This window comes from Protomyctophum bolini, assembly GCF_963924005.1.
Source record: "Protomyctophum bolini genome assembly, chromosome: 22".
In the NCBI taxonomy this organism is placed as follows: Eukaryota; Metazoa; Chordata; class Actinopteri; order Myctophiformes; family Myctophidae; genus Protomyctophum; species Protomyctophum bolini.
Window position 1 is genome coordinate 25,202,138 of NC_137883.1, and position 17,087 is coordinate 25,219,224.

The 17,087-nt window shown below is 44.1% G+C and overlaps 1 protein-coding gene across 3 annotated transcripts in view; it reads left to right on the forward strand.

Moving 5' to 3' along the window:
* Nucleotides 1-17,087, forward strand: part of lamc3 (laminin, gamma 3) — a 150,597-nt gene that overhangs the window by 66,095 nt on the left and 67,415 nt on the right. For all 3 annotated transcript variants that reach the window (XM_080755309.1, XM_080755310.1, XM_080755311.1), the window contains exon 10: nt 11,207-11,408. In XM_080755309.1, the coding sequence (XP_080611435.1) occupies nt 11,207-11,408 (202 nt within the window). The remainder of the gene's footprint in view (nt 1-11,206; nt 11,409-17,087) is intronic.

Consider the following 17,087-nt stretch of genomic DNA (forward strand, 5'->3'; position numbering starts at 1 on the left):
CACCTTTTTACTATTTTAACATTTCTTCTTCTACCTGCAGGTCTGCGGTGAGCACCTGGTTGTTTCCATGTCTCTGCACAGCTTTGCATTGTCATTACAAAAAAACATGCATCAACCAGATAAGCTTTATTTTATATTTAATCTGTTCAAAAATAGTCAATCTACTAGATCACAACATATGTTGTATCGCAACATTAAGTGAAATTGTAATTCAAGCTTTTTACTTGATAACAGATCTAGTATTTTTACATTGTGGTATTGCTACTTTTTCAGAATATAACCCTATAGACCTGGGGCCGATTCTACAAATGCCTTCTAAATCTAGTTAGTAGTAGTTGTCTTCACTTTCAACATATTTCAAACGTGCTCAAACATAGCAGATGTACAAACTTGCAGCGTGGCACGAAGTGACGCACTGTGAGCTTGTACACCTGCTATTTCTGAATAGCCAATGCTAAAATCTGATAAAAAACAGATACTTTCCCGGATTTAGGCTTAAGCAAAAATAGCGTATACTTCTCCCGCCATGCATGAGTGTAGTGGACGGACATAAAGCACACCTCCAAACAGTTTTTAGGCCATAAAGGCTATAAGTTGAAGTCGGGTAAAAAAAACCTGACTTCAACTTATAGCCTTATGTCTCTAGTTGAACAGAGCAGACTTTAGCCCGAGGCCCTTCATGGCTGAGCTGAGGGGAACGTCGTACATCATATCCTTCAGCTCAGCCACCTGTCCACAAGCCCTCCACATGGACATGGTCCATGGCCAGAGCAGAGAGGCCAGCAGGCCGCCGTGCCAAGAGCGGTGCATGGTGGACAAAAAGTACTCCATCCATCCATCTTCAACCGTTTATCCGTAGTCAGGTCGCGGGGGCAACAGCTCCAGCAGAGTGCTCCAGACCAACCAGAGCAACATTAGTGACTTCCTCCTGGGGGATCCCGAGACGTTCCAAGGCCAGTGAGTTTATGTGTTTCCTCCAACTGCGCCTTGGTCTGCCCCGAGGTCTCCTCCCAGTGGGACGTGCCTTGAGAAAGCATATTCAAAGAGCCTAGTGACAGTCAGGGGTAAATATAAACTGTTACTGACTTACTCCTGATGACATCACAAAACTATTGACTTATGACAAAAAATCCTATTTTGGCCAATACTTTTACTTCTACTCCAGAGGCAAATATTGTATTTGTTCGCCACTACATTTAATTGAAAACTTTAGTTACTACTAGTTACTTTGGAGATTTTTATTATTATAAAAAAAAACATGCATTAACCACTTCCTCAGTATAGTAGACTATTTGAGAGCTTGTAGATCAGCAGGACGGTTAAAAGGGCAGGGACGTGTGCACGTCCCTGGGGAGGATGGCTGAAGAAGAGGAGACTGGCCCTCCTCGAGCAGCTCAGAGCTATCTGTCACAGATGGCAGGATGAGTCTCGCTCAATATGTCCACTGCCGGGCATTAACATTTTCAACCATGCAGGAAGCCGGGCTGCATGGCAGCCTCTTTCATTTTAACCCGAGTGGACTTGGGGAGAATTAAGGAAGGAAAGGGGAGGGAAGAAGGGAGAGAAGTGGATGGAAAGAGATTGAATACTGATAGACTACAGAGTGAAGGTTAGGGAATAGAGAATGAGATGGAATGCGTAATGAGCTCGGCGAGACCGAGACGCGGCTTCTATTCAGACGAGGTTGTTTTGTATCCAGATTGTGTCCCATAAACGCGGGTCGAGATGATGGCCGTTCATCGTCTGCCTCTTACAGCGCTGTCTCGATGGGGGCCACTTGGCGATCGGATCGCACGTCCCCCGCTCAATATGCTAATAAGTGGCAGTACTGTCATGGTGTGTCAGAGGTGAGCAGGTGAAGTCCAGTGCATTTATTTAAACACTTCCCCGGAGTCCCACAGGGCTCTGTAATGTGCTCCTCCTGTTTTGGCTCTCTGTTAAGTCAATGGTTCCCGAACTGGAGGTCAGGACCTCCAAATGATTCGTCATTTACTGCCAGCACTGTTTCTCTCTGTGTCTCACCCCTGCTGTCGGATACAGTGGGGACTTTTGAAGACTCCAAGACTGGAAGCTAAATTGCCTAATGCTAATTTGGCTTTTGTCTTTTTAATAGTCGTCCGAAGCGTTATATTGTAACCGCGAGGTAGCAACAATTTGGAAATGAGCCGCTAAAATCCCCCCACCCACCCACCAAACACACACACGCATGCACGCACGTGTGTGTACACACACACACACACACACACACACACACTTCCGTTTAACATTTGCAGTCGTGCAAATAAGCCCTACTTTAAATCAAATTAGTCAGAGTCTATTCTGGTTGCTGCTGCTTACTGGAAATGAAAAAAAATGCATCTTAAAGATATTTGATAGTTACAGACTCTCCCAACATTGGAAGATTGTGGAGTTGTCTGCAGGCTTTGATAGATTAGTAGCGATGCCAGGGTTCATGTGGTTAACAAAGCACAAGGACTTATCGCATGGGATGGTTGAGGCAGGCTAGGGTGACAGCAGCAGAGACAGCCCCCAACAACACAACGCGTCCAAGAAAGAACGGACAAATCCAGCCTCTGATATTAGGGCAAGGAGGGGACAAAACAGACAGCTTAGCCAGGCGTATGGAACAGACTACACACAAACACCAAAACAGACGGTGACAACGGAACAGTGAAAGCAGGGTAGTATAAACACACACGCACTGCACTCACAGTAAAAACACCACATATAACTACACAATTAAATGAACACTGCTACTGAATAAGGCGAAACATAACGGCAACAAAGAAACGAGGACACACCATATACAGCATACAGTGTTCACTACAAAGAATAAAGGGTTGTTACTACAAAATAAAATAACGCAACTGCCAAAACGTAATCCATTAAAACCGGGAAAGCATCTGTCATTTTAGATTTATAGCTATAGCTACTTTGGATGTAACTGGTACATTTAGCAGATATACACGATACGAGCTTGTACACCGAGCTTGTAAATTCTTTAAAAATGTTCTTTGATGGTAGCTAGGCGGGAAATAGAGGTGATAGTTCAGTTGGTGATACAAGCATGAAATTTGGTACAGATGACCTTTATATGACCATAATCGATAATCAACCTCGGGCCACGCAAAATTCCTCCATTTTCCAAGATGGCCGCCAATTTGCAATTGGACCTATACGTTTTGGACTACACCAATTCGCGGGGCCTATAAAACTTAGAATTTCCACTAATTTTGGTATAACATATGTCCTGGAGGTATTTCTACCAAGTGAGATAAAACAATAACATTAGGTTCCAATATGGCGGTATATTTTTCAAAATGGCTGCTGAGAAATTACATAAATGTACATCTGCTCATGGTTAATCCACAGTTGGCGATACAAGCATGAAATTTGGCACAGATGACCTTTATATGACCATAATCGATAATCAACCTCGGGCCACCAAAATTCCTCCATTTTCCAAGATGGCCGCCAGTTTGCAATTGGACAGCTAGGCGGGAATAGAGGTGATAGGTCAGTTGGTGATACAAGCATGACATTTGGTACAGATGACCTTTATATGACCATAATCGATAATCAACCTCGGGCCACGCAAAATTCCTCCATTTTCCAAGATGGCCGCCAGTTTGCAATTTGGACATACGTTTTGGACTACAACAATTTGCGGGGTCTATAAAACTTAGAATTTCCCCTAATTTTGGTATAAGATATGTCCTGGAGGTATTTCTACCAAGTGAGATAACATTAGGTTCCAATATGGCGGCATATTTTTCAATATGACTCTTGGGAAACTACGTCTCCAACACTGAGCTTTGCCAGAAGGTTATCGTCCAGCAGGTTTTGGGGAATTCTCTGCAGCTTGGTAACATGATGACTTGGACTTCCTTTTTCTTTCCAATTTTGTTGCTTTAAACTTCAGTTTACATGAATCATGGTATGTGGCTTTGTTCCTCTCAAGTGTCAACTGAATTCCATCACCGTCATCAAGTCGCTTGGGGTCAAACATTATTGGCATGCAATTCAGTTCGTAAAACTGGGGAATATTGGTAGCCAATGTCACATAACCACTGCTAGTGGCATCAACTAGCTTCTCAACTGTAGAACGCTGGCACAAACAGCACAAATTCCAATAGGTTGTACTAGATGTACTGTTTTCCTGTGATGAACATGATGGCATTTCTGCCTGTGTGTCCATTGCAATTTCGTAGGCCGAGGGTTTATCCTTTTACCACCAATGAAAAAAAAGATACACTTTACAGTATGGGATACAACTGGGCTCAGATAATAACATGACTATCCTACCCCCAGTCCGATCATTCATCCAATGCTATTTAATTCCTGTGTGATCTGTACACCGTCCGAAAGACTAAAGCCCCGTCTTCCTTGGCTCGGCTCTCCCGCGCTGGCACATCCTGTCCATTCAGGTGCGGCTGTTTAAGTTTAATTTGGGGCAACCTAAACAACATTTAGGAAACTAGAACAAATATTAATTAATAGCTAGCATTGAACCCCATGCTGAGTCTCACAGCTATAGTGTCAACCAGTGTGCCCTGGTAGTGCAATGACACTATACAATATTTAAAAATTGTCAATTGGGCTGGGAAGATTTTGAAAACCTGTCAGCCATCTTGAAATATTCAGGAATTCTGCGTGGCCCAAGGTTGATTATGAATTAGGGTGGTATAAAAGTGATCTGTGACAAATGTTTATATCACCAACTGTGCATTAACCATGAACAGTACATTTATGCAATATACCGGCAGCCATATTTGAAAAAATGCCGCCATATTGGAACCCAATATATATATTCTTTATTGTACTTAGTAGAAATACCTCCAGAACATATTCTCTTATATCAAATTGTGGGGAAATAAAATATTTACAGCCCCAGCAAGGTCATATAGTCCAAAACGTATTTACAGTTGCAGCCATTTTTAAAACTGGCGGGCCACCTTGAAAGAATTGGAATTCTGCGTGGCCCTAGGTTGATTATCGATTAGGGACATATGAAGGACATCTGTGCCAAGTTTCATGCTTGTATCACCAACTGTGGATTAACCATGAGCAGATGTACATTTATGCAATTTCTCAGCAGCCATATTGAAAAATATGCCGCCATATTGGAACCTAATGTTATTGTTTTATCTCACTTGGTAGAAATACCTCCAGGACATATCTTATACCAAAATTAGGGGAAATTCTAAGTTTTATAGACCCCGCCAATTTGGTGTAGTCCAAAACGTATGTCCAATTGCAAACTGGCGGCCATCTTGGAAAATGGAGGAATTTTGCGTGGCCCGAGGTTGATTATCGATTATGGTCATATAAAGGTCATCTGTGCCAATTTTCATGCTTGTATCGTCAACTGTGGATTAACCATGAGCAGATGTACATTTATGCAATTTCTGGCGGCCATCTTGGAAAATGGAGGAATTTTGCGTAGCCCAAGGTTCATTATCGATTATGGTCATATAAAGGTCATCTGTACCAAATTTCATGCTTGTATCACCAACTGACCTATCACCTCTATTCCCGCCTAGCTGTCCAATTGCAAACTGGCGGCCATCTTGGAAAATGGAGGAATTTTGCGTGGCCCGAGGTTGATTATCGATTATGGTCATATAAAGGTCATCTGTGCCAAATTTCATGCTTGTATCGCCAACTGTGGATTAACCATGAGCAGATGTACATTTATGCAATTTCTGGCGGCCATCTTGGAAAATGGAGGAATTTTGCGTGGCCCGAGGTTGATTATCGATTATGGTCATATAAAGGTCATCTGTACCAAATGTCATGCTTGTATCACCAACAGAACTATCACCTTTATTCCCGCCTAGCTAATAGTCCAAAACGTATTTACAGTTGCAGCCATTTTTAAAACTGGCGGGCCACCTTGAAAAAATTGGAATTCTGCGTGGCCCGAGGTTGATTATCGATTAGGGACATATGAAGGACATCTGTACCAAATTTCATGCTTGTATCACCAACTGAACTATCATGCATTGAAAACAGCAATTTCCCGCCTAGCTATGGGTAAAAAACTAAAAGGTGAAAAAAAGAGAAAAGACCCAAATAGAGAAGGGTCTGGACTCTGGACAGAGACAGATCCTGACCGCTACATCACCCAATCAATGGCAGTGGGGGAAAGTAACTGCCGGTAAGTACATGTACTCAACTTGTAACTTGGTATTCCACGACTGACTGAAAGTACTTCCACGACTGATCAATGGCAAGTCTGAACTAGTGACTCCGTAGACACGATCAGAGATCTCAGCCTAGTGATGATGTGTCTGGGGAAATCTAAATGCAATGTATGGTAACCTTGCATCTCCAGCCTTCCCACATGGTCGAAAAGCGTATACTATAGGGGCTAGTGACGACAACAGAGAGAACCATTCTCCATTGTTCCCTCCTGGTTCAACATGAAGGACCGCACTAAAGGCAATGATTCTGTAATGCTGTCATTTATTTATTTTCTGAATTGTTTCCACACAGTTTTTAGCCTCTGCATTGAATTTAGATGTCCCCAGATATGTACGCCTATTAGTGTATAGGCTGAGATCTATGATCTGCCTAGACTGACTCTGTGAGAGTTATGAGGGTCATTGAGAGAAAAGAACTGCTAGGGGGCATGTGAGAGAGAGGGAGAGGGTGAGAGAGAGAGGGGGGGTGGAGTTTCATACTTTGAAAGGTGAAGAAGAGTTGAAGAGTGTTGGACAGAAGAGCAGAGTGACAGTGGGAGGGGGGATGGAGAGAACAGACAGTAATACATTGTCTCTCGTCACAGCTCTGCTGTTTTGAGTTGACACTATTTGGACCGAGTTGTTTTGACACGTTGCCTTTGGGCTGGATGTGACCTCCCCCCCCCCCCCCCCCCCCGCCACCACCACGAACGCAGGAATAGAACTCTCAGCTGGGCTCTGCTCATTGGGACGGACGCACTGGGGACAATGTTCTGCTCCCCTCGCGACACCAAACATACACCAGCTCTCACTTAATTACAAATGTAAAATAGATGGAAGCAGATGGCATTGCTATTGGCGTGTGTGTGTTTGTGCGTGTTCACATGAGCGTGCGTGTGTGTTACTAGCCTTGTGTTATTTACCGTACTAGTCCATAAATCCATGCATACATGCATGTGAGTCGCTACATGCACTTGTACAACACAAAGCACCATGCAGAACCATCGCATCTGTTTAAAAAAAATGTTTGTCTCACTGCACATGTAACCATGTGTCTACTGTAGTTGGTTAGTGGATCAGGAAACCACTCATCTTGTTGAGTGGCCCACCCATCTGACCACTCAACACGGTGGCCGATTATTCAGAGCGTGAAACATAATTAATGATGTATGATATCGTAAAAAAAACCATACTGTTTTGGCAATTATAATTTGTGCCCCTCTTTGTACAAAACATTTTTAGATGGCTGGTCCGCACGGCCAAATACATAATCAATTTGGGGGGAAAATGTTTGAGAACCAGTGATTTCAGAAGACATTTTGTAGAATCGGCCTTAATAATTGTTTTCATTGTCTTCTCCTTTCAAACGCCCCCCCCCCCCCTTGGCTCCCCCCGAACGCCACAGCCCTCTCTCTTTGAAGATCAGACGGCGTTTGTGTTGTGCTGAACTCTGTACAAAGCCAATATTGGACTGATTACAAAGCGGCCGTTTGTCCAGGCAGCCTCCGCTCTCAGCCTGTCTGTCTGTCTGTCTGTCCGTCCGTCGGCGTAGCAGTCGATGTGAGTTACATCCACAGTGGTGGAGATCGTGTTTGTGCGAGACGTGATTTAATTGAAATGGAGTTGATTTAATTGGTTTGGAGCGGTTCTAAAAGGCCCGATTGATCACAGACGTCTCCACCATTCAGGAGGAGACACGGGGGCGTCTGGCGCTCTGTTGGTGACGGGGACTTTATGTGTCTCTGGCAGAAAGGTCAAAGGGTCACGCTGCCTGGAGTCCATCACTCAGGAGTTCAACACAAAACCCACGGCTGGAAAGTTACAAAGTACTACACATTTACTCAAGAGCTGGAGCACAATTTACTTTAGGTATACCGGTACTTTTACTAATCTGGAGTATTCTCATGAGGCAAATATTTCACTGCAATGAGTTAATTTCAGATTTAGGTTTTATGCATTATACTACCGACAAAAATAGCTGGATCAACAATCTAATGTTGCTGCCTGGTTTTGGTTTTGGTTTTGTTTTGTTGCCTTTGATGCTTCTTTGGTGTTATCTATGTTTAATCAATGAATGCAAATCAATGGTCATTAAGGGAGAGCAGATCACACTGCCTGTGGCTTCCGTGATGACACATGGCTTTGGAGATGTGTTCCCTCCTACTCGGTAGTCACTCATTGATTGGGTTCGAGGTTTTTACTGTCACATCATGCACTCGCTGCGCAGTTATACGCCATTTTATGGCAGTCCTTAAACAATGAACAGCAGGCAGAGTAAATGCGACATAGTCATCGACACAGACCAGACTTGACGACAATCATAATTAGAAGGCTGTCTCTTCAACATAATTACATTCGGTTGTATAAGGGGCAATTTAGAACATGGCCTAAAAAGTAATGCTGTAGTAGTTTACTATTATTTCTTGATAGAATCATTGTAAGTTCTAGCCTGGCTCCAGCCCTGAATCGCTAGCCACGGCCATTAAGAAAATATGTTCTGGCGAAACGAAATGAGAGTGTCAGGCTATGTAAGTTCAGCTTAACGTGAAAAAGGTTGAATTAAGTAATAAGTGATTTAATTAGCATTAAATGACCGATTCTACAGTGCATTCACACACCGATAGCTGAGGACTCAGCTGTTTTGTCGGCAAAAAAGAAAGGATAAAGGACTTTTCTTTATATGTTCGCCTATAATACCAAAAATAGGGACACCAGGTTTAAGGTAGCTAATGATATGAACGTGCGGTTGTTTGTTATAAAATGCAGATGGACTGGCATAGAGTCCACACTACAACACCCTTATATCCTCTTCTGGATCACAGTAGGCCTCCCAGGCACCACGAGGGCTCACTAATGTACTTCAACTTCACACACAATTTACGCTCCAAAGCAAGGCAGCAGCCAAGTGTTCAACCTGTTAGCTATTAGCCCACGCACTCACACATAGGCGAGGGAGGAAGAAAACTAAAAGTGGCAGCATATGTTTTAAAGACAGTTATTTGGATTTGTTTAAACGTGTGTATTTGGAGTGCCATGGCCCTTAGTTCAACTTCTATGGGGGAAAAACAACAAAGTAAAATATCTTAAAAACTGGCTTCTTTAATCAGTGAATTTAGATTTACACCAATACCGAGCGACGGTAAACGGAGGTAAAAACTAATTTAGTATACCGGTATGTATATCCATTACAGTCAGTGCTTCATAAGTGTCTCACCATATCTTGCCATAAACAAATACTAATAATTATCAGCCAAACAATAAAAGTGTTCTTGAAATTAGAGGAGCGATCCGAGCACTCGGAAAGTGACGGTCTTATACTTGCCCTGATGAGGACCAGTTGGTTGAAACCTTTTGTAATGAATAAAATACCTTGATTTTACGCCCCCGCCTCCATCATTTTCCGAGTGCTCGGAATCCTCGGATCACTCTTCTTTTTTTAAAACAAAGTGCTCACAGCGAAACAAAAGCACAATGAACCCCGCTCAATCATTTCCAATACAATTCATGAATTTTCAATGTTCAAATGATGAAAAATATTTGTCGTGTTCGTTGTACCACACAAAGTATACAAGAGCCTCAAGTTATGGCTCAAGTTATCTGTATTTTATTTGCCTCTACATCCTTTTGGTGTATACATATGTTACACGGGAGGACGGCCTTTTTTCCGACAGCATTCTAGCCGACGGGGCAACGATCCGATCCACAGCGGGGGGACATTCGCTGCGATGCGAAAAAGCGATGGTCAGACATGCGCTGCTCCCGTGCTTGCTGTTAGGGTTAGGTTAGGATTGAGGTTTCGGATCAATATGCTGTCGGAAAAAAGACCTGCACCCATGTTACACACACACACACACACACACACACACACATATGCAGAAATAAAGCTTGTGTGTGGATTGGTATCGGAGGGGTATCAGTGCAGTGCACGTGCTTGATGCTGTGGAGTGGTAGTGGAGTCTTTTTTGAAGTCCTCTTAATGTGCTGTAATGAGGCAGAGATGAGACGGTGCTTAATTAAACAGTCTCCCACTGTGCTGTTGTTTGTGTGCTCAAAATCCCTGGGTCGCTTTCACCCAGACGGATAAACAAGTCCCTCTAATTGTCTAATCCTATAACCTCAACCAGAAGTCTTTACCTCTCCGAACCATTTCTAGCAATTAAACAACCATTTCACGTGTGAGAATGAGGGTCTACACACCCCTCCCTCCCTCCTCGGCACCTACTGTACATTTTCTTTCCTCACTTATTTCTCACACTCTACTATACTGTCTTTGTGCTTGGCCCCTCAAAAGTACACACACGTTCGAACACACACGTTTGTTGCAGTGTGCTATTAGCAGCAGGTCAAGTATCGACGTGTCCATGTCAGAGAGGGCTCAGCTTTTCTCCACGATCCCCAACATACTGAACTCTCTATAGCAGGTGTATAGGCAATCTTTGACACTGGTGCCAACGTTGGCACAAAGGAGGGTGATCACTGGCACACTGGCATAAGTGTGAGAGAGAAGATTTAAAAAATAAATGATAATAATAATAATCAAATAAATAAATGTACGGTAGTCAAATAAATAAAGTCCCTCACATTTGTATGTAAATGTCATCCTGCACATAATTCTACATTCATTAAAACACTGAACTCTGACTGGAGACAGAGTCTGGGAGATAGGTGAGGTTATTGCTCTTGAGTCTAATGATCATTATAACGATGTGAAAGAAAAAAGGGGAAAAAAAAGGTTATATTCGGACAATCAAAATATGTTGAAATGTTTCGATGTGGCGTCATTAAAATTATTGTTGACAACGACACAGCGGTGACGACACAATGACTATAGAAAATATAAACATGGCACTTCATTTCCAAAAGGTTGCGGACCCCTGCTCTATAGTTGAATCTGCGCTCTCTTACCAGATAAGTTCAACATACTGAACTCTCTACTATAGTTGTCTCTGCTCTCTCTTCCCAACATACTGTACTGAACTGTCTAGTTGTCTCTGCTCTCTCTCTCTCTCTCCTCTCGCCAGATAAGTTCCTTGGCAACCGTCTCCACAGCTATGGTCAGCTGCTGTCCGTCAGCTTCACGGCGGAGACCACGGAGCTGCTGCCCGGCCACGTCACCGTGTTCCTGGAGGGCCCCGGAGGACGCACGCTGTCCGCCAGCCTCTCCCCTGAGCCAGCACTGGACCGTCACATGGCCACCGTTCCCCATCACGTCTTCTCCGTCAGGTACACCACCTGCTGCTAGCGTCCTTTCTCTCTGTGTGTGTCTGTGTGTGTGTGTGTGTGTGTGTGTGTGTGTGTGTGGGGGGGGGGTGTACAGTCTGTACTAATTATTGCTATACTTTGTCCCCACAAGTATAGTAAACTTATCTACAAGTTCACAACGTGTCGATGTAGATCGGCTAGTTGAACTATGCCTTCTTTTCCCATTTTGAAAAACATTTTTGCAAAGTAGTAGTAGTAGAACACACACACACACACACACACACACACACACACAAAATAAAACATTGCACAAATTGTCATTAGACGTGCAAAAACGTTGATCCACAATTTTGTTTTCTCTTGAATTGATTACTGCAATGCACTTTTTTTTGGCCTGCCAATGAAAACTGACAGACTACAATTTGTTTGTTTGGGTTGTTGTTGCTCTGTATAATATAGCAACATGGTTGTTTTGTAATGTTGCTTAAGGTCAAAAAGTATATGCCATGGTAAAAAAGCCATTTATAAAATCACCGTATACCACTATACTCCTCACAGGGATACTAATACAAACGCATGTGTGCGCGCCGGCGCTGCCGAAACGGAGGACGATCTAGCTTTGTGTGATGACGAGCGAGGATCTCTTCCTGGGAGAGAGGGCCATTTAATGATGGGGCCCTGTGGTCCCATGGGGCCCCTGGGCTCTTAGCAGGGGGGGAACGGCGGGGTGGCGGCCGGGCCCGCGGTACGAGAGGGGCTCTTAGCAGGGGGGGGGGGGGGGGGGTGGCGGCCGGGCCCGCAGTACGAGAGGGGCTCTTAGCAGGGGGGGAACGGCGGGGGCCATAGGGCCGTGCAGGGCCCGCGGTACGACAGGGAACTCATTACCGCTGTTCAGTCACCAGACAGGACAGTCGACATGCAGGACTGCTAGCCCATTTAGACCTGAGGACGCATCTGGGTCACCTTATAGCTTTTAAACACTTTAACCGTTATTTGTTTAACTTTAGCTGTTGAAAAATATCAGATCTACAAGCTCTGAGCTTGTAGATCTACAAGCTATGAGCTTGTAGATCTGATATTTTTTTGAAAACTCGTGAAAATGTGTGCAAATCTTGTGTGTATATTCTTTCACAACGAACGTTTTTTTTTAATTCAAATCTTTGCTTCTGGGGGCTCCCTGGAACAACGTATTATTTTCAGATGGGGGTCGCAGCCAAGTACATATAATTCTGGGGGTCCTTGACATGGAAAAAGTTTGAGAACCACTGATACAATCATAGGATTTTAAGAAAACTGTAATTTATTTTGTGGTCTCGGGTCTTAATAGGCTAGAAAAACCACAAGGGCACCTCCTTTTCCTCACAACTACATCCACACACGGATCCACCGGCGCTCCCCTGACAGTATTTACAGTCTACAATACTTTTGCTTCTACTCCACTCGGATCTGCTTGTAGATCTGCTATTTTCAAAAATATTTGTATACATTCGAAAACTTGAAATGGGACATTCTGCATAGTGAATACTTTATATTTCGGGTACTTTAAGTACATTTTGATGCCAATACTTTTGTACTTTTACTCGAGTACATTTTACTTGTAACAGTCGTTGACTCGTTCTACATTGCAGTATTGAAACTTTTACTTAATGTAAAACATTTTAAAAATCACACTCGTGATAATCATTGGTTACACATTCATCACAAATGGACAAAATAGCACTTTATGTTCTGTGTATTGTTTGTTTTCTGCATTGCATGTTACGTGTAGTTTGATATTATAGTACATTATAGCCTACGTGTTCTGACGGATTATAAATTGATTGCTTAATTGATAGAAAGGTAAGGAAAAAGGAGATTGGGGTTGATTTAATCATTATCCCAATAATGATATTAACCTTTTTTTTTTACAGCCAAGCAGTTTTTCAACTCCATTGCGTGACCACTTTGGGTACTATTTCAATAGTCGTGGCAGAAACCGATTCAGACAATCGATAAACAGTTAATGCAACACTCTTTACGAATGAGAAATGTGTAGAGAATTTGTGGGAATATGTAGAGAATGTTCAAATGTAACCCAGTGGACCCTTACAAGTCCATATGGTTACAACTCTGCATCTTCAGAGTGAAATTAATACTGGAGATTGCATATGACATCTCAAGTCAAGCCAAGCCAGAGAGATATAATCCAGAGAGCGAGAGAGAGAGAGAGAGAGGTGTTGATATCGAGTCAAAGAAGTGGCTATTCCAAGAATGCTGGTGTTCTGTACCTGCCACATCTACATGACAGCTAAGGCATGAGGCAGCCAGCTAATCACTGCAGTCTGCATCCCAGCGTTCTGCGGGGACAGTGACAGTCACACACTGAGTAGATGAGCCGTAAATCTGGGCAACCACCACCAGTGTGCCTTCATCCCCCCCCCCCCGCTCCCACGCCGCAGGAGACGGCAAGGAAGCGATGAAAGCATGCACGTGCACGACGCTGCCATGATACATGCAGAAGAGGAGAGGGAGCTCGGGACTCTTTCTTTCGGTGTGAATAAAAGACTATACAGATATGACACGAGAGTGCCGTTCACACGTGTACATGAAGACGAGGAAAGAAATAAGAGTCCTTCATTGAGCCGGTGTGGGAATTCAGTTCCATCTTCACCCGATTGATGGCCGTGTTAAGCATGCGAGGGGAAGCAGTCGCTGTCTTTGCTCAGGGACACGCTGACATATAGAGCGAGCATAGAGTACATAGGCGGGCCACTGACCTTCTCATTCCCAGGCAGCATGTAAAGGCATGGCGTTACATGTATGGTGCCGCGAGAACAATCTCGCTCTCAATGTCAACAACACAAAGGAGCTGCGTGGTGGACCTCCGGAGGCTGCGGGGAGACGTCGCGGGTCAAAGATTTAAAGTTCTTTTGGAGTGCATATCTCTCTCTGAGGACCACAAATGGGCCACACATACGCACACACACACACACACACCATGCGCGTGGTTAAAAGGGCTCAGCGATGCCTCTACTTTCTCTGTTGCCTGAATATATTCGAGGTAAAGCCCACTCACCGTTTCCTCCTCGGGGCATTCGACTACATCAGGAAGCGCCACCCTGATGTCGAGCTGCATCATGCAGCGCCACGGTACGGTACGGGGAGCTGCAGCGGACCGTAAAAGCATGCACTACAGAGGGTGCTGAGGGGGAGGACGTCCCGACATGTCTGCACTACAGAGGGTGCTGAGGGGGAATGTCGAGAGGACATGTCGTGGGGAAGCGAACCTGGAGGGTATAGTCCCTCCAGGGGACTATACCAGTGGTGGAAAAAGTACTCACATTTGTAAAAGTATCAATGCCGCATTATAGAACTACTCTGTTACAAGTACAAATCCAAACTTTGGTGTCAATGTACATACCAAAAGTGAAAGTACTCATTATGCAGAATGTCTCATTGTCTCAATGTCTCAAGTATTGAGATCTTTTGAAAGTAACGGATATACAAGCTTACAATGCGTCGCATCACACGCTTGCAGATTGGCTATATTCAAATGGTCGAAATGTACTGTACATACAGTAGGGCTGCCTGAAGTAAGTACAAATACCTCAAAATTGTACTTGAGTAAATGTAATACATACGTACATGGAGAAACGCTGTGGATCCGACCGAGGCTGAGGACATTATTCACCCTTGTGCAGCTGACAATCTGGTTCACAGCGCTGCAGCTGTGTGACCGAGGCCAGACAAAGTGACATCGACCTGTCAGAATCCATAGCAGCAGACATCTCTGAACCGGTCAGAATCCATAGCAGCAGACATCTCTGAACCGGTCAGAATCCATAGCAGCAGACATCTCTGAACCGGTCAGAATCCATAGCAGCAGACATCTCTGAACCGGTCAGAATCCATAGCAGCAGACATCTCTGAACCGGTCAGAATCCATAGCAGCAGACATCTCTGAACCGGTCAGAATCCATAGCAGCAGACATCTCTGAACCGGTCAGAATCCATAGCAGCAGACATCTCTGAACCGGTCAGAATCCATAGCAGCAGACATCTCTGAACCGGTCAGAATCCATAGCAGCAGACATCTCTGAACCGGTCAGAATCCATAGCAGCAGACATCTCTGAACCGGTCAGAATCCATAGCAGCAGACATCTCTGAACCTGTCAGAATCCATAGCAGCAGACATCTCTGAACCGGTCAGAATCCATAGCAGCAGACATCTCTGAACCGGTCAGAATCCATAGCAGCAGACATCTCTGAACCTGTCAGAATCCATAGCAGCAGACATCTCTGAACCGGTCAGAATCCATAGCAGCAGACATCTCTGAACAGTGTTCACCTGAGCTGCTGAGCCTGTCGCCATGTTGCTGTATTATGCTGGATATGTTTTCCACCTACATAAGAAGCATTACACTCGTTTACAATAGGGTCCACCATGTTCAATTCATCATGAAGGAGTCGAGGGATTTGCATGTCTTAATGACTGTTGGTAGGGAGTTCCACATTTTGGTGGCATAGGAGCGAAAATAATTTAGTCCCTTGTTTGTGTCGAATCTGGGTTGCACATGGTTAGTCCCTCTGGTGTTATGGGTGTGGACTTTGTTGACATTAAGGAAGTATTTTGACAGGTACATGGGTATCTTGGTGGTGTATTGAATCTTGTGGACCACTGGACCAGACACATTGCAAGATGCTGTACTCTGTCGTCAACCCTAAGCCAGATTCCAGCTTGTCAAAGTGTGGAAGGGGTGAGGTGGGTTCGGGGAGTGAGGCCAAGTAGTAGCCTGACCAGTTTGTTTTGGGAAGTCTGGAGCCTTAATAAAGAATAAAGAAGCGCTAATGTCTTTATTAGTAACGCACCTCTCAACTGGCCGGTCTCAATATTCATAACATTACGTTACATAACATTGGGTGTCTCTAAAGATTTATGTTACCTGCTTCCTGTTACCTGTTTCCTGGTCATGTGACCTGAGTAACCAATACATGACAGCAGTGTGTGTGGCAGCCAATCAGGACTAGGTCCTCATTATTAGTCATGTCTGACTAGGTCTTCTACATTTCATGAGCTGTTGTTAGTCAGGTTTCACCTGAGAAAAAGTATTCGTTACTGTGCTACTATAACACATTCAGAAAATAATCGGGTTGAGAACCCCTGTACTACCTCGCAACGCTTCTTGGTGCACGGTGTGTCTGTGGTGCACACACACGCACACAGACACACTCACACACACACGCGCGCACACAAACACTAATTGCCAGTCTTTTCCTCACACAAACATCTATATTTGGGAGCCTGTGCTAAGAAACGGTGTGAAAGGATTTTAATTGCTTCTGCCAAAGCCTCTCTCCATGGTGGATGTCCAACCTCACCAGATGAATCACAATAAGATGTTGATGGGCTTGCTCTGTGTGTGCGTGCATCTGCCTGTGTGACGTGCGTGCATCCATGCGTGCTTGCATTAATATACTTACGAGGGCCACAATGTCCCCACACAAGTAAAGCAGAATTTGAAGAATGGATAAATTTGTCCATGGTCCACTACAAGGCAAATGGTGGTTTAGAACATACATTTTAGACTGAAGCTTATGATTAGGAACAGTTTGGGGGTTAGGGTTTATAATTAGGGGTTGCATTAGTTGTGCAGCGATGTACAGTACATCAACAAATGATTACCAGTATACAAGTTAGCAACGCATCAACACTGCAACGC